Source organism: Artemia franciscana, chromosome 19 (genome assembly GCF_032884065.1).
Source record: "Artemia franciscana chromosome 19, ASM3288406v1, whole genome shotgun sequence".
Lineage (NCBI taxonomy): Eukaryota > Metazoa > Arthropoda > Branchiopoda > Anostraca > Artemiidae > Artemia > Artemia franciscana.
Window position 1 is genome coordinate 4,107,720 of NC_088881.1, and position 23,314 is coordinate 4,131,033.

The 23,314-nt window shown below is 34.2% G+C and overlaps 2 protein-coding genes across 5 annotated transcripts in view; one reads left to right on the top strand and one right to left on the bottom strand.

The window, feature by feature from the left end:
* Positions 1–6,176, top strand: part of LOC136039175 (uncharacterized) — a 59,090-nt gene extending 52,914 nt beyond the window's left edge. Inside the window, exon 7 of the mRNA XM_065722690.1 lies at positions 727–6,176. Coding sequence (XP_065578762.1) covers positions 727–883 — 157 coding nt within the window. The 3' untranslated portion in view covers positions 884–6,176. The remainder of the gene's footprint in view (positions 1–726) is intronic.
* Positions 6,177–19,029: 12,853 nt separating this feature from the next.
* Positions 19,030–23,314, bottom strand: part of LOC136039177 (uncharacterized) — a 92,769-nt gene continuing 88,484 nt past the window's right edge. For 2 of the 4 annotated variants that reach the window (XM_065722695.1, XM_065722697.1), the window contains exon 9: positions 19,030–20,192. In XM_065722695.1, the coding sequence (XP_065578767.1) occupies positions 19,984–20,192 (209 nt within the window). In that variant the 3' untranslated portion in view covers positions 19,030–19,983. The remainder of the gene's footprint in view (positions 20,193–23,314) is intronic. The other 2 variants (XR_010620387.1, XR_010620388.1) reach the window with 2 other exon arrangements.

Consider the following 23,314-nt stretch of genomic DNA (forward strand, 5'->3'; position numbering starts at 1 on the left):
GTTGTCTTTTCATTGAATTTTACCTCTTTTTGTTGTATTTTTTGTTGTTGTTGGCCAGTTCGGCTTAAGACCTTTCATATTTGTATGTGTATTTATATTATATATATGATGTATGTATGTATGCATCAATTTATTGCCCATCATAAATTTAAAATACAACACTGATGGAGTATAAAGAAAGAAAATAGAAAGAAACAGATAAATTCTGACAAACACAAACAAAACCAAAACAAAGCAGAACTGACAGGGAAAAAAGGAGAAAAAGTAAATTAATATCCATTATTTAAAGAACAAAAATTTGCAAGAAAACAACATGAACAGATTCTTTTCCTTCATGGTGAGTTAAGCTACGTCTATATTCAAGGCTATTTAGAAGATGGGGAGGGCGAAAATGATTTCAACGCCATTTAAGAGGAATTTTATTTTGAAAATTAAAAATATTATCAAAAAATTACTACAAAACGGATTAGATTTCTTTATTTTAATGACAACGACAAACTGGACGCTCGTCAGCAAGGACTCTTCAATAATTATTGTCTAAAAGACCTAAAAAATAGATCTAAAAAATAATAACCTTTTTTATATCAAAATCGTTTTACATGGTCTAAAAAGATCTAAGCCAAACTTTTTCTATTAATGTAAAAAGATGTTTTTTTTTATGTGTTTTAAGATAAAGAAATCTTGGGAAATTTTAACTCCTTCTTACGTAACCTGTTTTATTTTCAGGGGGCAATTGACTCAGCTAAAACGCTTCGGATCTGCAATTGGCAATTCCCTGCAAAATATCTACCTCATTCCTGTATCTTATGTTAAACGATATATGCCACAGATCAAACACATAATATCCAATGAAGAGAAAAGAAATATGTCGAAAGTTAGGTGAAAATCGACTTCACTGCTAGTTATTTTAGTAAAAATCGACTTCACTGCTAGTTATAATTTGTGAATGGAAAAATACTTTTATTTTTAAAAAAAAGCATGTCGAAGAAGTGCTTTCTGAGGCCAAGGGACTACTTTTATAGGTGTTTTGTAACGGAGTGTCTTAATTTACTATTAGTAATTCCTAGCTAATCGACTCTTGTGCTTCACTGCTAGTTATTTCGTCTAATGAAGAGAAAAGAAATATGTCGAAAGTTAGGTGAAAATCGACTTCACTGCTAGTTATTTTAGTAAAAATCGACTTCACTGCTAGTTATAATTTATGAATGGAAAAATACTTTTATTCTTAAAAAAAGCATGTCGAAGAAGTGCTTTCTGAGGCCAAGGGACTACTTTTATAGGTGTTTTGTAACGGAGTGTCGTAATTTACTATTAGTAATTCCTAGCTAATCGACTCTTGTGCTTCACTACTAGTTATTTCCTCTTTTTTATTCTATTTGGAGAATGCTCGGTGAATTTCATCTGTGCCCAGTGAACAAAAAACACAGTTGTTGAAAATAAAGTTTGTTTAATGCGCTTTTTTCTATGCAGTAACTGCTGACTGTTAAATGCTACTTTTTCTATTTGGAGATTACTTGAAGGAAATTGTATATGTCTTAATACTTGTTTCTTTTTAGTCACTACTCCTTATTCTGTTTGGAGATTATTTGAAGGAAACTTTATGGGTCAAATGAGTAGAATAAAAAATTTCCAACATTGAAGTAAAGGCAACTCCTGTGCCTTTTTCCATTTAGTCGCTACTGGCTGTTAACTGCTTTTCGTTCTATTTGGAGATTACTTGAAGGAAATTGTATATGTCTTAATACTTGTTTCTTTTTAGTCATTACTCCTTATTCTGTTTGGAGATTATTTAAAGGAAACTTTATGGGTCAAATGAGTAGAATAAAAAATTTCCAACATTGAAGTAAAGGCAACTCCTGTGCCTTTTTCCATTTAGTCGCTACTGGCTGTTAACTGCTTTTTGTTCTATTTGGAGATTACTTGAAGGAAATTGTATATGTCTTAATTCTTGTTTCTTTGTAGTCATTACTCCTTATTCTGTTTGGAGATTATTTAAAGGAAACTTTATGGGTCAAATGAGTAGAATAAAAAATTTCCGACATTGAAGTAAAGGCAACTCCTGTGCCTTTTTCCATGTAGTCGCTACTGGCTGTTAACTGCTTTTTGTTCTATTTGGAGATTACTTGAAGGAAATTGTATATGTCTTAATACTTGTTTCTTTTTAGTCATTACTCCTTATTCTGTTTGGAGATTATTTGAAGGAAACTTTATGGGTCAAATGAGTAGAATAAAAAATTTCCGACATTGAAGTAAAGGCAACTCCTGTGCCTTTTTCCATGTAGTCGCTACTGGCTGTTAACTGCTTTTTGTTCTGTTTGGAGATTACTTGATGGAGATTATATATATCTTTATAATTGTTTCTGTGTATCTACTGCTCCTTATTGTGTTTGGAGGACTATATGAAGGAAACCTTTTGTGTCGAATGAACAGAATCGAAAACTGTTGAAAGGGAAGTAAAGACAAGTCCTATGTTTTTCTATGTAGTCACTGCTAGCTGTTAACTGCTCCTTATTCTGTTTGGAGATTATTTGAAGGAAACTTTACGGGTCAAATGAGTAGAATAAAAAATTTCCGACATTGAAGTAAAGGCAACTCCTGTGCCTTTTTCCATGTAGTCGCTACTGGCTGTTAACTGCTTTTTGTTCTATTTGGAGATTACTTGATGGAGACTATATATGTCTTTATACTTGTTTCCGTGTATCCACTGCTCCTTGTTCTGTTTGGAGACTATATGAAGGAAACCTTTTGTGTCGAATGAACAGAATCGAAAACTGTTGAAAGGGAAGTAAAGACAAGTCCTGTGTTTTTCTATGTAGTCACTGCTAGCTGTTAACTGCTCCTTATTCTGTTTGGAGATTACTTGAAGGAAATTGTATGTGTAGAATGTGCAGAAATTAGAAGTTTGTGCATAATGAGGGCCTCGTGGTGGCGTTAAAATATTTATGCTGAGTAGTTGAAAAATATATTTAAAAAAGTTTAAACTGTAAAAAATTTATCTTGAAAAAAATTATATTTACGTAAATTACGTAATTTACGTATTATATATTATATTACGCAAAAATATTAATTTAAAATATTAATATTATATTATATTTAATGTAAACATAAACTACACGCATTGATGTTCTAAGGGTGTCACTAGCAGATCAAGAAAACCAGTTCCATCAAACTCCAAAATTCGGGAATGCCATTTTTAAAACCACCTATGTTTTTGCGAAAAGCGGCCGAGTTTGCAGTTTTGTTGCATCTTTCCGGTTTTTCGTGCAAGCGTAAGAATACGGCCTTTCTGGTCACACGGTACTAAAAAAGTATTTGACCACTAGCCACAAGGCCATGGTGGTGGCTTTACTGGCGTACATAGTAGGATAGCATTCATAGATTTGATGGAGTTACGATGATACCTAATGTAAAGCAACTAGTAGCTACGAACAAAATATTTTTGACCTACCGTTATGGTAAGTTCCCATTCCCTTCTATGAACAAGGTTTATTGCCATATAAAACCTTGTGCATTTTTAGAAAAATGACTTAGAATCTGATAAATTTGAAATCTTGTCTAAAATAAAGTTGAATCTGGTCTAGGTTAGACTCAAAGAAGTTTTAAATCAGCTAAAAATCCCGTATTTATTAATATTTCTGTTTTAAAGTAAAGGATATTTTTAAATATAGGATTGAAGTAATTCTTAGTCTCCTTTGGGCCTCTTACTACCGCCTGGTAAAAATGGTGTCGATATTGGTGCAGGTGGCAGCACCAGTCGTTGGTGAGCTTACTAAGGAATCGTAAATAACGAGATATAATTAAGCTATCGAATAAAGTAGATTCATTCTGTAGAGCCATCTGTCTATTCCTAGTATAATATATTGTATTTTTTAAAGCGAGCAGTCCTTGATCAAGGTATACTTAGACCATATCAACCATATCTGTCGTTTAGAATCAAGGAAGGGTGAAATTAGAATCAAGAATCTAGAAGGGGGTGAACAGAAAGGGGGATGGAGTTATATGAGAGATTTTGGAGTAATTTGAACTTGGAGCCATTTGTACTTTGGAGGAAGACCCATCAAAAGATCGATTCTATTTTTTTGGAGGGTAGGGAAAGGGCAGGCAGCAAATAAGATTTTTGATTTAAAATTGTTGAGAAATTCACTCTGTAGAATAAGCATGAACATATAGTAAAAGTATAGAACTTATGAATGGGAAATAGTGTCTCAGCCTGTCAAGGTTATTTGCGTAACATATGAATTTAGTCAGCTTGACCTTTTTTTAACTTAAAAAAATGTATATTTATAGTCGTATGTTATTATTATTCTTATTTTTTCAAGCAGAAAATGTTTTTCCCGAAGGTTTCTTAAAAATTCTTTTGATTAGATATGTATGTTTAAGCATTCCCTGAAATTGTACTCTTTTTATTCTTGTTATTATTCTTATTCGTATCCCTGTTGTTTGTATTCTTATTATTATTATATGTATTCGTATTATTCTTTGAAATTGTATTCTTGTATTATTCTTATTTGTATCCTTGTTATTATTACTATTGTTTTTTAAATTGTAGTCTTAATTATTCCTTGAATTTTTTTTTGTAGATCGTTTTAAATTAGTGAGTTAATGGACAGAAACTTCATATCTTGGTTTTTGTAGTTGACGGGACTGCCTTTTTTTTAAATTCGTATTTACAATACAACTTTTCAAACTCAGCACCAGGCTAACTGGAGGAGAGGGTAGATAGTATTCTGGTCTCTGGTCCAATTTCGCTAAATTTCGTCGATTGGATCTGCCAAACTCAATTTTAGTGTACTTGCCTTTGATTTAGTTTAATTCCGTTTAATCCTCTGATTTATTTTTCGAATTTGATTCAGAATAAATGAAGAATTTTCTATTTTCTCGAGTGCGGTCTGTTTCAACGTTTATATGGAACACTCATACAACCCCAAAAGCCAGTAAACGGTCTCCAGGAAAATTTGTGATCTAGCATAATGCCTTTTGAATTAATGCAGTCAAATCTAGTAAGCCAAACAGAGCAACATGCTAATATCCGATTATTCGAACAAATATGTTTCTTTGAATAATTTTTTCTTGTAAATTCGTCTTGATAATATTTTAAAAAGGACTTAATTCTAGAAAAATGTGCATCTTCAGATACTGGGTATGATTCCATGTTTGAGGAAAAAAATAGAAAATTTTTGAATATTTGAATATAAATTGAAAAATTGGCGGGTGTCCACGGTTGTCTACCCACCGAGAGGTTTTGACCTTTAAAAAGGGCAAGATAAATTCTAGTGTGTGACTAAAATACACCTTCCCGACATTCCGATAAGGTCAGAATAAAAAAAATCAATCATTCGTATTAATGAACAGTAAGTAAAGAGTAACGTTTGTCAATAGGAAAAGTGACTTGCCAATAGGGAAGTTTTAGAACACTATTTCAAAGCATCAGCCTTTAAAGATGGCATTTACTTTTTTTAAAGCTAGGGCCAAATCAATCCAAAATTGAAGGTAAATATTAAGAAAAAAACGAAAGAGAAAAGGTGACGGAAAAAAATGCTCTGAATGAATTGTATCCGAACAATCTTGGAGCAAGTGAAAAAACCCCTTCATTTGCTCATGTGTGCATTGGTCAGGAATCTGCTAAAATATTATCTTTTATGTTCAACCTTATTGGAATAGTTGGTTTCTCAAAGTCAGGATATAAAAGCCCGTCAAGATCATTCATAATACATATGTGTTTTATTTTTGCAGAAAAAAGAAAATCACAAACCATTGTGATTTTGTGATTGTGAAAATGTGATTGTGATTGTGAATTGTGATTGTGATTGTGATTGTGAAAATGTCACAAACCATTAAAGCTGATTTATTACTTTTTTGTTTCGGATGAATGAGGCCTTTCTGGACGTAATAAACATATGTGTTCATAATGTTTTACCTTTGTGAATCTAGATAGCGAATTTTGATCAGATGTCTTTGAGAAGATTGCAGCTAAAAAGTATATGGGAGGGGGACTGGTTGCATTCCAGCCTTTTTTTCAGCATCCCCAGAAAGTTTAAACTTTAAACCCTCAGGTTTATTTAGTTGAAGATTCTCCTAAACATTTTCCATACAATGTGACGGCTGATACCATCAGCCATTGTAGTTATTGCTGGTATTTCCTTTTCACGATCATTAAAGGAAAATATGTCTTTTCATTGTGTTTGGCATTCTTTTTGACATTTCCCTAAGGTTTGACCCTAATGCTCCATGTTTTTTTTTATCTATAGAATCAAACATACCCTCTTTTCTTGACCAAGAACACCTTGTATGTTAAAAATAGGCAACTTGCATAACTTACAGCCTTTGCACCAGGGGCTAACCTGGAAGCATATTATTTAAGAATTAACGACGCTTTTTGACTACTAAGGTCCCTGCGTCGGCCCTGCAGTGCATTCCTGCAGCGTGATTCGATCTCTGGGTCCCGTATTACCAAGCTAAGGTCAAATCCACTGCGCCACCACAGGACAAAAAATTGCCTGTGGCAGGATACGAACCTGGAAGCATATTTGTATAACCTTTGAACTGTTTTAAATAACTTGCTCATCTCAAAATTATCGATCGGATGTATTTGGGGAAAAAGAGGGGGGGGGGGGTTGGAAGCCCTTCGATCACTTATAACTCTTAAAAATTGTACTGGAACTTTTGATTTTCAATCGAATGAGCACCCACCCCCAAATACATACAAAATTTGAAAAAAACTATAAAGCCTTATGTGTTAATAGTGAGTAACTAGCACAACTTACAACCCTTGCTCCAGGAGCTGCTGGCGGGGTTGTTAGCCCCAGAGGCATGGTTACTTGGCCCTTAGACATTTTCGAAAACAAACAATTTTTAAATTCTGATTGAATGCATTTGGGGGGAAAATGGTGGTAAAGAGGGAGAGACTGATTGTTCTCTGATTACCTCTGACTCTTCAAAATTGAAATTTTCAATTTCTAATCGAATGAGCCTTCTCCAAAGTTTGTAAGACCAACCCTTCTATAAAAACCATAAATTTCAACAATGGGTAACTTGCAATAACCTACTGCCCTTCCCCAAGGACTATGAGAGTTTTGTTAATGAGGTTTATTAATAACGTTTTATTGTTCAAATGGAAATTGAAAGTTTTAGTGACCTTTTTAAAAGTTAAAAGTGATTGGAGGGCAACCAGCCCTCTCCCCGGGAAAAACATCTCCTATGGAAAATACCTCCGGGAAATACCACCTCGCTGAAAAATACCCCCCTCCCCTGGAAATCACCTCCCCGTGAAGAATCTCCCCCCGAAAATGCCCCTTGCGGTTGGTTGGTATCCAATCACTTTTGACTTAAAAAAGACTATAGTTGCCTGGGGATTTTAACCAATTTCTTCCTCCATCCTCCTCTCGTCTCTTCCTTAGAGATAATTCTGTATTTATTCGAAGGCTCAATCAAAGTTGAAATATTTTAGAATTAAAAATCACTCTTTGAGGTATCTCCCTCTCTCCCTAGCTACAAAAGAATCAAAGAATCCCATTGCAGAACTTTAAGTTCATTTCCACTATCCTGTCCCAAGGTCCTGCAATCTTCAGATTTTTCTGAAGTTTTCTGTATTTTTCTGAAGGGGGGAGGGAGTTTTTGTAGAGTTTTTCATAACAAGAACATTTTTTCACGGAGGGGGGAGGGGGGCAAGACTTGCACATAAGTTTCCGTTTTCCACTTTCCTTAGCACTTATCAGCTAAACTTAAAAAATAACAGAACCCATATAAAATATTCCAACTTGGGAAAAAAATTTTCCACGCAAGAGGGTATTTTCCAGGGGAGAGTTTCTCCACGGAAAGGGGGGGGGGAGTAAACGCCTGTGTCCATAGAAAGTAAAGGGGCGAAGGGAATTCCCATTAACAGACATAAAAAAAGGAGAAATAAATCTGTCTTTAAGAGTTTATAACGTCCGATTCTCTTTGTTTTTCTGACAAAAAAAAGAGCTTTTTTATTAATCATCTTGACAGTCATTCTTAGTCTGACTTTAAAAATCAAATAATTCCAAAAAGGTTGAACACGTTGAAGAATTTGAAGATTATAATTTATGTTATACCCAATTCCAATACTAATAATTAGTGCCATCTGTAAATTTTTCTTCATTGAGATATTTAAAAGACAAAGACGGCCAATGGTCACCAAACAGAATAGCCTACAATGTCTAGAAGTGGTTTCAGATCAAAACACAAGTACATAATGAAAAATACAATTATATTCTTATGGTTTTATCAACAGAAAAATATACCTTTTGAATTGAAACTAGTTAAATACCTGAAAATGCAAAAATACTTATAGTGTCTTAGTAACAGTTCTACTTTTCGAATTTATTTTAGTCTCAGTTCAGAATCTCTAAAGCTATTACGTAACCTGAGCCTTTCTGAACTAAACTTCTACTTTCTGAACTGAGGCTAGAAAAATACCTGAAATTTGGAAATTTGGCTGAAACCACGAAATTCAGCATCAAAAGCATTTTTTTCCGTTTCTCCTTCTCAACAGCAAGCGGGGAACTGGAGTATCACAGGGAGCTTTTTAATGGCTTATTTTATGGTAAATTGCTACACATAGTGCCTTTTGTAAACAGCAAAAAATAATTTTTAGGATAAAATCAATTTTTTTTACGAAAAACTGTATTTAAGAATACAAGGTGTGTAGGTTATAATCTATGCTAATGTATAATTTTAACTGAGGCTAGAAAAATACCTGAAATTTGGAAATTTGGCTGAAACCACGAAATTCAGCATCAAAAGCATTTTTTTCCGTTTCTCCTTCTCAACAGCAAGCAGGGAACTGGAGTATCACAGGGAGCTTTTTAATGGCTTATTTTATGGTAAATTGCTACACATAGTGCCTTTTGTAAACAGAAAAAAATAATTTTTAGGATAAAATCAATTTTTTTTACGAAAAACTGTATTTAAGAATACAAGGTGTGTAGGTTATAATCTACGCTAATGTATAATTTTAACTGAGGCTAGAAAAATACCTGAAATTTGGAAATTTGGCTGAAACCACGAAATTCAGCATCAAAAGCATTTTTTTTCCGTTTCTCCTCAACAGCAAGCGGGGAACTGGAGTATCACAGGGAGCTTTTTAATGGCTTATTTTATGGTAAATTGCTGCACATAGTGCCTTTTGTAAACAACAAAAATAATTTTTAGGATAAAATCAATTTTTTTTATGAAAAACTGTATTTAAGAATACAAGGTGTGTAGGTTATAATCAATGCTAATGTATAATTTAAAAATTTAGCGGTATATGCAATGGAAAATGCCTTGTTGTTACTGAGTTAAGTAACAACGTAATTGAAACAAAAATAATTTATGAAGGATAACTGAAAGGAAGTTTTCGGAATATATGACATCTTGCAAAATTATACAAGACAATGAATGAATCCGAACAGCTGATAAGGCAAAAGGCATGGAAACAATTGTCTAAGGTAGTGATGAAAGAAAATGAAGCACAAATATTACATAAAGGATGGGTATTTTTCATTAAAAATGGGGTTAAGTTTCATCAGTGTTATGCTTTTAGAGATAGCAGGAATGACATCATAATAATATAACATCATCCTTTGCTACGTTGCAGCTGCTGCTGCAATTCTGATACTGTATTACCTATTACTAGATTGTTTTAACTACAAAACTACAGCAGTCTTTAACCGAGGGCATTTCATTTCCTACTCTAAAGTTTCCTAGGGTAGGATACCATCTATCCCGATTCCTATTCCGGGCATTAAAATCCCTATTTAAATAATTAAAAATTTAAATATTTGAAACTTCAGCATGTTTTTATATTTTTTTATAAAAAAAAAAGAATTCATAAATACTTGCCAAGTTTTCAGGAAAAAAGTCTTCTTCGATAATTAATCAGTTTAGTTCCATTATTTCAAAGCGACATTTATTTATACCACTGGGTTTTTTTCGCCCTTTGAGTCTAAAAAGATATTGATTTCTTCCCTCAAAAACTAGAATGTCCTTTGTGCTTTACTGAAAGCAATATAAAGCTATATTTTGGACAATGTTTCTTTAATCATAACAATAAAAAGAACAAATCAAGTTTGTAGTTAAAAATACCAATTTTCAAAACAAATGTATTTGCAACAGCCAATACCTTGTTACTATTTAAAAAGCGCACCAATATCACTTTAAACTTTGGTACGGTTTGAAGGAGGTTTAAAGGTGGAAACCGTAATGTTTCCTTGCTCATCTTAAACCCCACTATACACCGCATCCTTCCTGCCTGAGTAAATATATTTTATGCCTAATTTCATGTTTTTTACCAATGGGACATGAGCTTCTGAAACTCCTTGTCAATCCAGTTCAAACTGACTGAATTCGTCGGTCAAAATGTCAATACGATAGTTATTATGGCTCAGGAAAAGCAATGGTCCAAAAACTAGTGCGGAACGGGGACTAACACTTTTTCGCAAGTCTATACGAAGCACTTAAGCTGGCTTACAACCGGACAACAAGGCTTTCCGGAGACCTCTGGTATGAATGGAGGCTCTGCGCAGTCTATGGCCAATGGTTGTGCAAACAATCCTGCTTAATCAATTTCAAGGCAATTATATCCGACTAATTATATATTCATGCTTAGGAATATTATACCACTATGCAAAGGCAGCCAATAGTCGATAACTTACAGGAATTTTTTTCAGCCCATAAAAGGCCAACAAAACAAACTAAACCCATGATAATTATCTATTACTCAGAATCAGGTGTTGTGTCGTTTACTAGCCTTTTATTTTATCGAGGGACTTCACTTCTCAAGGTCACCCTGCAGCACTGTTTATAATAACAGATAATGCTTCAAGATACATAATACCATCTCTAAGTTCTTGTTCATTGAAATATTTTGGAAGACCCAGCCTGGGAAAAAACGAAATCTTGCTCATAGAAACCAAAAATTTGACAACTCGTAAAAAAGAGGAACATGAGAAACATTACTATTTGAAGCTGATTCAGGAATGGTGACTATTATTTCCATTAACCTTCATGGTATAAAAGCTTATGAGCCCAAATTTATAAGAATTTTGGAAAACAGCCTGAAACCCCATGAAGGCGAATTACAGTCCTCTATCTTGTCCTCTATCTTGAGCAATAAGAAACATCACTTTTTCGTAGTAAGCAGTGATTTATATCCTTTTTGCCAACCTCTAGTGGAGCCATAGAAAAATATATTTGGTATCACAAGATGATAATTTCTCAAACCATATTCGCACGCCATAACATTAAAAAGGAAACAATCAAAAACGTAGTTTTTAAATGACAAACCAAAAAACTGAAGAAAACACAGAAAGCGAATATTTCGAGAGAACAGCCCCCTCTCTTATTCAGCACCAACAAAAAACAGTCTGTTGTTCGTTACTATCCATTGATGGCAATTCATGTTTGTTTGTATTTTGTGCAAATCGCAGATATTAGCGAATAGCTCACTTTATTGTTGTTAGGTATTTGGCTTTAATTCTCACAATTTTCAGTTTTTTATTGAACTTCATTTATCTTTAATTTGGTTTTGTTGTAATCTCAGCATTTTTATTTTGTTTTTTCCTTGAATTTTGTTTCGCTATATTTTGTTTGAATTTCGTTTGAATTTTGTTTGAATTTCGCTATAAGTGATTTCCCCCCGGGCACTACCAGCCCTAGGAACCGCTTTGGATCTTAAGTCTCAATATCATGGTTGCAGCATCAGACGCACCCTAGAAAAGAGCTCCTGGAGAAAATATTTTAGAAAGAAAAAAAAATTAGGGCCTTGCGATTCACTCTGGGTCTTTTCCAACACGGAATTTTGAATAATCCCACACAATCAAGCGCCCAAGTTCACATTCTTTCTTTGTTTTCTCAGTCCTCAACTTTGTTACTTCGTCATCAGTTACCTTTGAATCCACCTTTATGATCATTTTTTTATTATCAATGTCTGTTCGAAAACTTCGTTTCTCGTTTCCTAGAAAAAGAGCTAGAAATTTTTCGATTTCTTCTGTATCAGGGAATCGATTATCTTTTTTCCTAGGAATCACCTCCACAACAAGAGGGCATACTAAACATATCTCTATGGGTTCCCTTACCACCATGTTCTCATCATCAGAATTAATGTCATCAAGATCCTCTTCAATAACCTTCATTTTATCTTTTAGTTCGGGTAAATAGTCAAAAATGAACCGATAAAGATTGTTAATTAAAAATAAACTTAAAATAGTTAAAGATACATACAGAAAATTATTTCTTAGGTCTTCAAATGTTATTTTGGACATCGTTCAACAACTGTTAGAAAACAGCACAAGGTGAAACTAAAGGTACGCTTCTATTCTTACCCTACTTACCCTAAATACAAGTAGAATTGACTGTTGCGATTATCTGCTTCAGTTAAGCCTATAAATTTTAGTAGTGGAGCGAAATAATTATGCATTTATTCAATTTCGATTAAATACTTTCCCCACTCAAAAAAAGATAAAAAGCTCCCCTTAATTTAAGTCAAAACTTGCTCTAGCCTACAGCAAAAAAATCCTAATTCTAATCAGTCAATCATCCTAACTATGCTTGAAAGTAGAGCATTCCTCAACTCGACAAATTACCATCGGTAAATTTATTTGTGTTATTGCTCTAGGTTGTTTTGATTTTATTCACAAGTGTAAATAAAACTTGGATGCTGCTGCCACTGACATGTAAATACAGGAAAAGACAGAGGTTCTACTTAGGTTCAGACTTAGGTTCTACATGACCATTCAAAAAAGTCGTAGCTATTGAACATACCCTTGTTTGTTGTGTGCAATTTAATAAAAAGAGCCACTTCAATGCTAGCTAGTATTGAATTACTTTTTTAAAGGAAAATAAGTTTTTCTCTATAGGTCGTATACGGCATGGAGTTAATACTATTAATTAATTTTACTAAATTCGTTTAAAGTTATTTCATACATTTCAATTATCAATCGCATTCCTATTTTATCTGCAGATGAAAATTGTCTGTTATCGAAATTTTGTCGAATGTCGATAACAGACATGTACTCTTCGATGTCTATTTAAAAAATCTGACCAAGAAAAGGATTTTCTTGGTCAAACTAAAATTCTAGTGAACTTTGTAGATATATTGGAAACTAGTATTTTTTTTTTGGTAATGCCCGCTTAGAAATCGGTAAATTTACTTGTAACATTGTTCTAGGTTGTTTTGATTTTAGTCACAAAAATGTGGCTAATGCCACTGACATATCAATACAAGAAAAGACAGGAAACAGACTTAGGTTCTACACGACCATTCGAAAAAGTCGTAGTTATTGACCACTCTTTTTTATGTGGCTGTTGAATGTCTATTACAGAGATGTTCCAATGTCCCCACGTTTAAATGGCTTCTCATCTATACTGTCTGATGTATATTTAAAAGGTCTGACCGAGAAAAAGATTTTCCGAATACATCACATATTGAGAATGAAGCTTTATAAGGCTGGGGTGAAGGAGGAGCGTAAGCAGCTGTGCTAGCCTCAGGCAACTTGGTGCTACTATGAGTTGTTAATAGTAGTAGTTGTAGTTGAAAAAGTTTAGGATAAAAAGGGCTTTCTACTCTTTTTTAATATGGTTGTTGAATGTCGATAACAGGCATTAAATGTTCCAGTGTCCCCACGTTTAAATAACTTCTCACCTGTACATACAGTCCAATGTCTATTTAAAAGGTCTGACCAAGAAAAGGGTTTTCTTGGTCAAACTAAAATTCTAGCGAACTTTGTAGATGTATTGGAAACTAGTATTTTTCTTGGTAATACCCGCTTAGAAATCGCCGACCAATTCAAGCATCTCGGACCTCTTGTCAATATCTCCTGGTTGCAGTGAGGAAATGCAGAGCAGAACATCTTCATCATCTGCAGTTTCTGGCCATCTGTGGAGACAGAGAGATGTACTGTTTTCGATGAAAATCAATATTTTTGAATAGAGTCAGGAATTTCGAAAAAAGTTAAATTTTTTATGTACTGCATCTACAGTACAATTAGATTAAAGCTGGAATTTCCATGCTTTCGAACATTTTTGTTCGGATAATTGACCTAACTCTTGGATTGAAGTATCTTCGTTCTTATGAAAATGAAAGGTTCTTATCAAAGTAGTTAGTGCACGTGTTGTCATCTTGTACATGACGATTCAAGTTTGTCGTTTTGGTTACTATAGGCTAGAGTTTGTTCTTAACTAAAAAAAATAAAATAAATAGCGACATCATTACAACTAACGTAATCATGTAATTTTTACTTTTAACGTCATTTGTAACCAATGATTATGAGTTTAACATCGTCTTGTATTCGAAGATGCAGTTTTTGTCAAAAATATTGTTTTAAATATTATGTTTTACTAATTACAAAAGGCAATTTCTTTAAAATTAGTCATTAAATAGATTTCAATGATGCTTTAGCGCCCCAATGGCTGTGAAGAAAAAAAAAGAAGAGGATATCGATTATGATTCTTGGTCTTACCTTCTTGGTAGCATCGATTCCAATGGTTATTTTTTATTTAGATCTGACACTTGTTTTAGAAGTTTCAAGCTATTTTTTTGTTACTATGTGCCGTGGTTCGTCCTTTACTAGGTTGCAGCAGTAGCTGCAATCTTGATCATTACTGTTACCCAAGATACCATTTAAAGTATATCCTAATTTTCTATGTGAAAATGCAGTTTTTTGTCAAAATAATTTTATTTCAAATCTTGTTAATTATAGAAGGGATTAGATGTAGCAATTTACTTTAAAATGAGCTCTTAAACAGCTCTCAATGATGTTTTTGTGCCCCACTAGTTGTGGAAAAAAAGAGGCCATAGACTGCGATTCCATGCAAAAAAGTGGTTTCCCTTGTTGTTCAAGCCAAGTGACTGTACGTTTTACAGGGATTCCGGCCAAGACAATTCCAACAGTTTACTTTTTTTCCCATCCGGCGTCGTTTTTAGGGGTTCCATGCAATTTTTAAGGTACTATGGGCAGTAATTCGTCTTTTAATAGCTTTTGGCTACTGGTACAACCAAGATAACTTGAATATAAATCAAAAAAAGTTTGGACCTTAGGAGGATCTTTTCCCCAGATAATGAAAATTAAGAATATAACACACAGGAAAGTTTTCGGCTTTCTCTCAGTTGGAATAGTGAATAACGAACCAAAGAGAATTAGGCAGCGGACTCACTCAAGAATGAAATCATACCCGAAAGAGGCTGCTTCAAAGGTAGTCATTTGATGTTACCTTTACAAAAGATACGTGTGTTGTATCATCATGAATATGACGATACAGTTTTGTTGGATTTTACATTTTATTTCAATGTTTCGGTTACTATGAGTTAAGTTCATTCTTCCCCATCTTCTATATATTTAAAAATATACTGTTTTTACCTCTGTTAATATATATTCTCTAAAAAATCTACTGTGGTTTTTGTTTAAGCGATCAACAATTAGAAAACTAAAAAAAAGAAAATACCAGAAAAACTAAAAAAAGAAAACACCGGAAAAACTAAAAACTTCAGGCGTTGGTTCCAAAGAATCATAATTTTTGTTACTGAATGGCGTCATTGCAATACAAGGAAGCTTTAATTTTAGCAGGGGAGAGGGGGGCGAAACCGTACATTGGACCTCTCGTCCAAAGTCTTTGAACTAACCCATTCAGAAGATCGCCGCTAGATACCATTCATGTAGCGTACATTTGGCGAAAGTTTTGAATGTTTGATGCCAAAGACAAGTTTTTATACACTCTCTGGAAGTTTTGACACCTGTAGTCCTCGTCGAATATTTTCCAAGTTATTGTAGCTATAGGGTCGTAAGTTAGAAGAGAAATGTTTGCAGCATTTTTCTGGTAATTTTCACTAATAAATGTCTGGCCGTTTCCATAAAATAGTAAATTTTCAAAACTGCTTCAATAAGGGGTGACTGGACAGTTTTTTGGGGGCGATTCCAGACACATTTCGAGGTGTCCGGTTTCGCGCCATGCTGATGGACGTATCTCCGAGCCTGGAATTGGAAATAGTTGGAGGTAGGACATTACTAAGTATTTCAATTTTATTATAGACTACATATAGGCTTCTCTCCGTTCTTAACATTTTAGATTTTTCTTTTACAGATGGTTCGCACCTATATTCGAAAGGGGGGTGGTCCCCCAGATCCAGAATTACTGAAGCGTGCTGTGAGACAAGTCGTAAATGAGAATTCATCTTTCTGAGCAGCCACGGAAGAATTAGTTTACACAAGTTTACCCTTGTGGATGCCGTGAAATGCTACAAGAGTAAAATCCAAGATCTTGAGCAGGGTATCCCAAGTACAAACAATGATAATGATTGTGTTCGGGAGAGTTCTAAGTTTGTTTTTACTCCTAAAGAAGATAAAGAACTCGCTGTATACCTCGAAACGTGCTCAATGCTGAACTACGGATTAACTCCCAATGCAACGAGAAGGTTAGCCTACCAATGGGCAAGAACTATGAAGCTCGAATTCTCACCAAGTTGGGAGCTGAATGAAAGAGCAGGAGTCGACTGGATTAAAGGATTTATGAAGCAAAAATGCTAGTTCGTCCATTAGAAAACCTGAAAATACATGCCAGATTTGTGCTGCCGGTCTCAATGCCATTGTAATTGGTGCCTTCTTTCGTATCTTCAGGGACTGTATAGCAAGTTCCACTTTCCTCCTGGTAGGATTAAGGACTGCAACGAAACAGGAGTGCTCACAGTTGTTCAGGCTCCATGGTGGTTGCTAAAAGGGGGCAAAGCAGGTGGCACAGACCGTGTTGGCAGAAAAGGGAAAATACCACAATACTGTGCTTTGTGTCTGCAACTGGTCAGACTGTTCCACCAGTGTTTGTTTTTCCAAGAGTCAAGGCTCCCGAGAGCATGTATCAAGATGGACCACCAGGATGCTTTGGCTGAGCCCATCGCAGTGGATGGATGACCTTGGGGAATTTTCTTTGTTCAATGCAGCACTTCCAGAAAGAAGTTAAACCCAGCAAAGAGGATCCTGTTTTGCTCTTGTTCGATGATCATGAAAACCATATTTCAATTGAAGTAGTTTCCTTGTGCAAAGATAATGGCATTTATATTCTGACCTTTCCTACCCATTGCTCTCATCGCATCCAGCCCCTTGATGTTTCGGTTTATGCACCATTCAAACATGCCATCAGGGAGTCATCTACGCCTTGGCTGCAGATGAATCAAGGTCAGAGGATTTCAATACACGGAATAACAAAGTTGTCCAACCAGCCCTTTCTAGAAAAGCTGAACCTTCATAACATCATAGCTGGTTTCGAAAAGGTTGGAATTGGGCCTTTGAATCCGAATGCCTTCACAGAAGCCTATTTTCTACCAGCTGAAGTGACAAACCCCCCTGACCCAGCAGAGCAAAATCACCCAGATGCTACTATGGATGATCCTCACCCTGGTTCAGTTCATACTTCTGCTCCTGTCTTGGGGGATCAACCAAAGGCAACACCAAACATGGCTATAACTCCTGAAAGCATAAGACCATATCTGAAAGCAAGAATGCAACTGGGTCCCCGCAAAGAGCACAAGAAAGAGAAAACTAGGATTTTGTCAGATACTCCAGGGAAGCAATCCCTGGAAGCAGAGGCTCAGGCAAAGCTTGACAAGAAAACTAAAAAATGGGTTCCTAAGCGTAAACCAGATGAGTCCCCAAGATCAAAGTCCTTGAACTTGGAGTCATGGAAGAGGTCCAGGGTTTTATCCATTGAAGAGGAGGGTGAAGATATCATTTCAGACAAAGATATGCAGCTCATAGACGATTCGGAAGATGAGTCTTTGCACAGTGGAAGGGTCAGTAAACTTGACCGATGAAGAATTTTCTCCAGGAAATTTTGTGCTTGTGAGGTTTATGGTGGGAAAGAAACCAAACTCCGCTGTTTACTATGTTGGTTAGATTGAAGAAGTGAGTGGCAGATTAGCTAAAATAAATAACCTCCGCAAATCTCGTGAAAATTTCATCTTCCCGGAATGTCCCGATTGTGCAGAAACCGATTTTAATTATGAAGCTGCCTACTCCTTTTGCTGCAGGAGGGACAAAGCGAGCAGTCAAAGGGCTTGCATTTGGGCGTGACTTGTCTCGCTATGCCATAAAATAATGATGTGAAGTGCTAGAAAATACCCTTAGAGTTCTTTTGATATTCCAAATAACTCTGCTACTTTTATATTATTTGAATACACTGTTTGAATTGTTAGCTAATAGATGTCCAAAAATGCCCCGCATGTGTCCGAAGTCTTTTTTTAAACACTATAAACACTGGTATCATGTTTTATATTTTGAGCTTATATTTTTGTTTTACCTAAAAATTCTAATTTGATATGACTCGACTTTATTTTTTTTTTATTTATTTTAATTTTTTGATTCATTTTCTGCTTTGATTTCTACACCGTTTTAATTAAACCGACAACTCCACTGTCTTATGGTTCACAACTCAACTTGGGGAAGAAACTAAGTCTTGTATGCTATTCTTTCGTTCTTTCTTTTGAACACGTTAAATTCTGCTTTCATATTTTATATTTTTGTTCTGTCAAAGATTTTAAGTTTATTATGACTTGGTTTTAACTTGTTTCTTCTACTTTACTTCTTCATTCACTTTATGTTTATATGTTTTCACTTTATACTTACATATTTTAACTTGTTTTTTTCTATTTTACTTTTTCATTCACTTTATGCTTATGTGTTTTTCTTTTATACTTATATATTTTATCTTGTTTCTTCTATTTTACCTCTTCATTCACTTTATGCTTATATGTTTTCACTTTATACCTATATATTTTAACTTGTTAATGCTTAAAACCATCAAAAACCCCGTGCAAACCGTCCCATTGCCTGAGAAAACACTGCGACTTGGTGAGGATTCGATCCCTAAACATATATAAAGTCAATATAAATGACAGACTATCACGATAGATTTATTACTTGTATTTGTTTTATTTCTCTCCTTTTTTGTTCTCCTCCTTTTTCATTTGTTAAGAGTTTAATGGTTTTTTTTTTAAATGATTAATAAAACATCAATAGATAATTATAGGAATCGATTATTATGGAATCTTATCAAATTATTGTATTATAGCAATTATCAATAACATTTATCAATAGGTAATATATAAAAAAAATAGCAACGCATGAACAAGTTATCAAGCTTCTAACGGCAATGGAGAAGTAGACCCAAATCACCGGTTTTGTCAGCTTCAAAAACCTGTTTAAAAACCGGTTTTGTCAGCTTCAAAAACCTGTTTAAAAACCGGTTTTGTCAGATTCAAAAACCTGTTTAAAAACTGGCTTTGTCAGCTTCAAAGACCTGTTTAAAAACTGGTTTTGTCAGCTTCAAAAACCTATTTAAAAACCGGTTTTGTCAGCTTCAAAAACCTGTTTAAAAACCGGTTTTGTTAGCTTCAAAAACCTGTTTAAAAACTGGTTTTGTTAGCTTCAAAAACCTGTTTAAAAACCGGTTTTGTCAGCTTCAAAAACCTGTTTAAAAACCGGTTTTGTCAGCTTCAAAAACCTGTTTAAAACCGGTTTTGTCAGCTTCAAAAACCTGTTTAAAAACCGGTTTTGTCAGCTTCAAAAACCTGTTTAAAAACCGGTTTTGTCAGCTTCAGAAACCTGTTTAAAAACCGGTTTTGTCAGCTTCAAAAAACCGGTTTTGTTAGCTTCAAAAACCTGTTTAAAAACCGGTTTTGTCAGCTTCAAAAAACCTGTTTAAAAACCGGTTTTGTCAGCTTCAAAAACCTGTTTTATCAGCTTCAAAAACCTGTTTAAAAACTGGCTTTGTCAGCTTCAAAACCTGTTTGAAAACCGGTTTTGTCAGCTTCAAAAACCTGTCTAAAAACCGGTTTTGTGAGCTTCAGAAACCTTAGCTAGTGAATGCAAGCTTGGAGCTCGATGACATGAGCACAAGGAACTTGCCAAAAAGCACACTGTCTGTAGTATATGAAAATGGTGCCAGCGATTGTAAAAGCCACTAATATCCTACACAATCATCAAAAGAAAATCAGGCACTTCAATCCCTTAAAAAATGTGAAAGATGCGACTGCCTAACATTTTCTCTTCCTACGACATCAGGTACCTTCCAGGAGCTGAAAATTTTCGCAAATTTTTTCTGTCTTGCTACAGTATCAGCATTTACAGTTGGTATAATTTCTTTAGGCTTAATAAACCGAACGAACCGCTTCAGTTCTTCGTAGCTTGAATGTTCAGAGTAAGGCAAGGCTGAAATTAAAAAAGGAATTATAAAAAAGGAATAACCGTTGAACTAAATAGGTAATTTGGAAAAGGATGATCTTGACGTTTGAAAAAAACGAGAAAAAAAAATAATATAGTTATAAGAAATGGCTAAGATATCGAAGATGATTTTCAGGCAGTGGAAACAAAGGAAGCAAAAAGACACAAAAGCTAATATTTCGGTAAAGGACCTCCGCCAACCCATCCTAAATACAAAAAAAAACATCTATCCATTTGAAGTGAACACCAACAAAGCAGAAGAAACACTGAATGAAACAAGCAAAATCTCAAGCCAGAATAAATGAACGGTCATTCATAAATTAGATTGAAAAAAATTATCTCCTTAATGATTAACTTAGCTACGTCATACAGAGGAAAAGAAGAATTGGAGGAAAGGGTTAACTTCAAAATATCGAGAGTTCTATCAAAGAAATATGTAAAAATTAATGTGCTATTCTTCCGCGTAAAAAAAACAACAAAAAAAAACAACTCAAACGCTAGAAGAAGAAGGAGAATAAACTGAAGAACAATCCTAGAGCGGGAATTTTATTTTTTCATTTATTTTAAATTCTTTAATATGGTTATAGGCAAGGCCTTGTCCAGAATTTTTGTTCGGGGAGGGGGAGGGGTATTTATTTATATTTTTTTTATAGAGACGAACCCTTACAAAACGCAAAAAAATTATTTATATGCATTTTTGGTACTTTTTTACAGGTCGGGTAAAAATTCGGGAGGAGAGGTTTCAAACCTGGCATCCCCCCTGGATATAGCCTTGGTTAGAATCATTTTCAGATTTATTGGCTAAAATGTCATTTCCTAAAGAGTACTGATGTTAGAGACGTAGCCAGAATTTGGCAATTTACATTTTGTTATTATTATTATGCATAATCTCTACCACTGATGAACAATATCTAGCCTCTAATTTACCTTTGAATTGCTTGAAACAGTTGAATTTCATTTTAAAGGACTAGAAAGAATACGGTTTGAATTTTTTTTTCTGAAAGGAAGCTGAAAAAACTTACGGGACGAATTTTAACCAACGGATAGCAGATGAAAATTTTTCGATGGAAAAATAATTATCTCAAATAAATAATTATAACATATAACAACATAAAGCATAAGTAGCGATACAATATGTAACGTAAAGTTAAACAAATAATTGGAATAACTTTTAAATAACTAATAATTATTAAAAGTACTGTATAAAGTCTACAGTTGTTATGTAACTAACCACAAAAATAATAAGACCTACACACAATTATTCGAACTACCTAAATAGCTACAAATAAGTAATAACTATATGAATAAATAACGAGTAAATAATTATATGAATTGGGCTTTCTCTTTACAGCTAGAACAGAAACGCATTTCTGCAACGTATTTATGCGGATTGCCACTACGCCTCGTGTTTAGTGGAGACAGAAAAGATAAAAAACTAAAAAAAATCTACACATTTTTAGGAAAACGCGCTAAATTAATATCGCATTATTTAGCTTTTAGATTTTGAGATAGTTTGTTAGATTTTCTAAATTTCGTATGTGAAGATTTCTTAAACAGAAACTCATAGAATGAAAAGTACTCGAGTCAGCACAATGGAAAGTACTCCTATAGAACTAGAGTTCGCATGGAAACGCAGTAAAAAAAAACACATCGTTCTACACCCTATTTATATACATCGTATTTGAAGGACCATGGCACCGGTTGGGAGAAAAAAGTTTCATTATCTCTAGTTTAAAGATAATCAAAAGTAAATTCAATTGCATCCATTTTTATTAAAACACGTCAAACTGAAACAGGGTTATTTAGCCACAAACACAATTTCAAATTTTTCGATAATGTATAGATTTTTGAATTTCAGTTTTATAGATTTTCAAATAGAAACGCATATAATGGAAGAGTGTTTTACCAACGGACTTATCACAATAGAGCTCAAGTTCACCCAGAAACGCACTAGAATAGAAACGTATTGTTCCATATCGTATTTATACGTATCGTATTTAGAGGAGATAGAAGACTCTCGCCATGTTTGGGACGAAAAGGTTTCTTTATCCCTATTTCAGGGATTACCAAACATAAATCTCGGAATTTTTTAATATTTGCGTATAACAGTATTAAACCACTGGTCTTTGAAAATTTCTTAAATATTAATTTCTTGTTAAAACTGGAATAGAAAGTAAACTAGATAACTAGTTTATAGAAAGTTAGACAACATACTGCATTTAAAAGAGCCTTTCATATCTCAAATCATAATTTCAACATAAAAAAATACGAAATACTTGGGTATAAACTTTAAACTATGACAATCATTATATCAATTCAATCATATGCCAGAGATGAGAATGGAAAAAACTTTGAAAAGGGACAATATATCTCAAAAAAGCTTTCTTGTAAATAATACTGTATAACTAACCTTACATACATAAAATGAATTATTTAAAGCAGATCGCACATTTCAGTTTCAAATTTCAAACACGTCTTAAATTTCAAAATTTTAATAAAAATAAAAATGGACTAAAAAAAAAATAAATCGTATCCTTGCAAAGGCGAACCTGAAAAGAGTTTACACGAAACTTTGAAAGGAAACAATACAGCGACAATATAATTTCTTGCAGATGCTGATCCATAGCTTGCCTTCTATAGATAAATTTAAAGACTTAAACAACTTTGTAGATCTAGGTTTTGAATTTTAAACAGTGTTTCTTGTGCTCTTATCAGCCCATTTTCTCAGTAAACTACTACTACTACTACTAACAGCTCACTGTAGCACCAAGACACCTAACCCAACACAGCTACGCACGCTCCATCTCCATCCTCATCTATTCACAGCCTCCCTCATTACACACTCCCAGGAACTTCCCATTTTCCTTAAATTCTTCTTTACGACATTCTTCCGCCCCAACCGCGGACGACCTGTTTGGTTTGCAGACATGTCTTCCTATTCTCGCAAAAAATTTTTAAATGTAAAAAAACGCCGTGAGCCTTGACTATTCTGCTTTTAACATTTTCACTGCTCCCGCCATTTAGGGAAAAAGAAGGGCAGTGATTTTAGTAAAGACACAGTCTTCTATTTAACATAGAAGTGTCAAATATGTGTGCAAAAGCGCAAAATA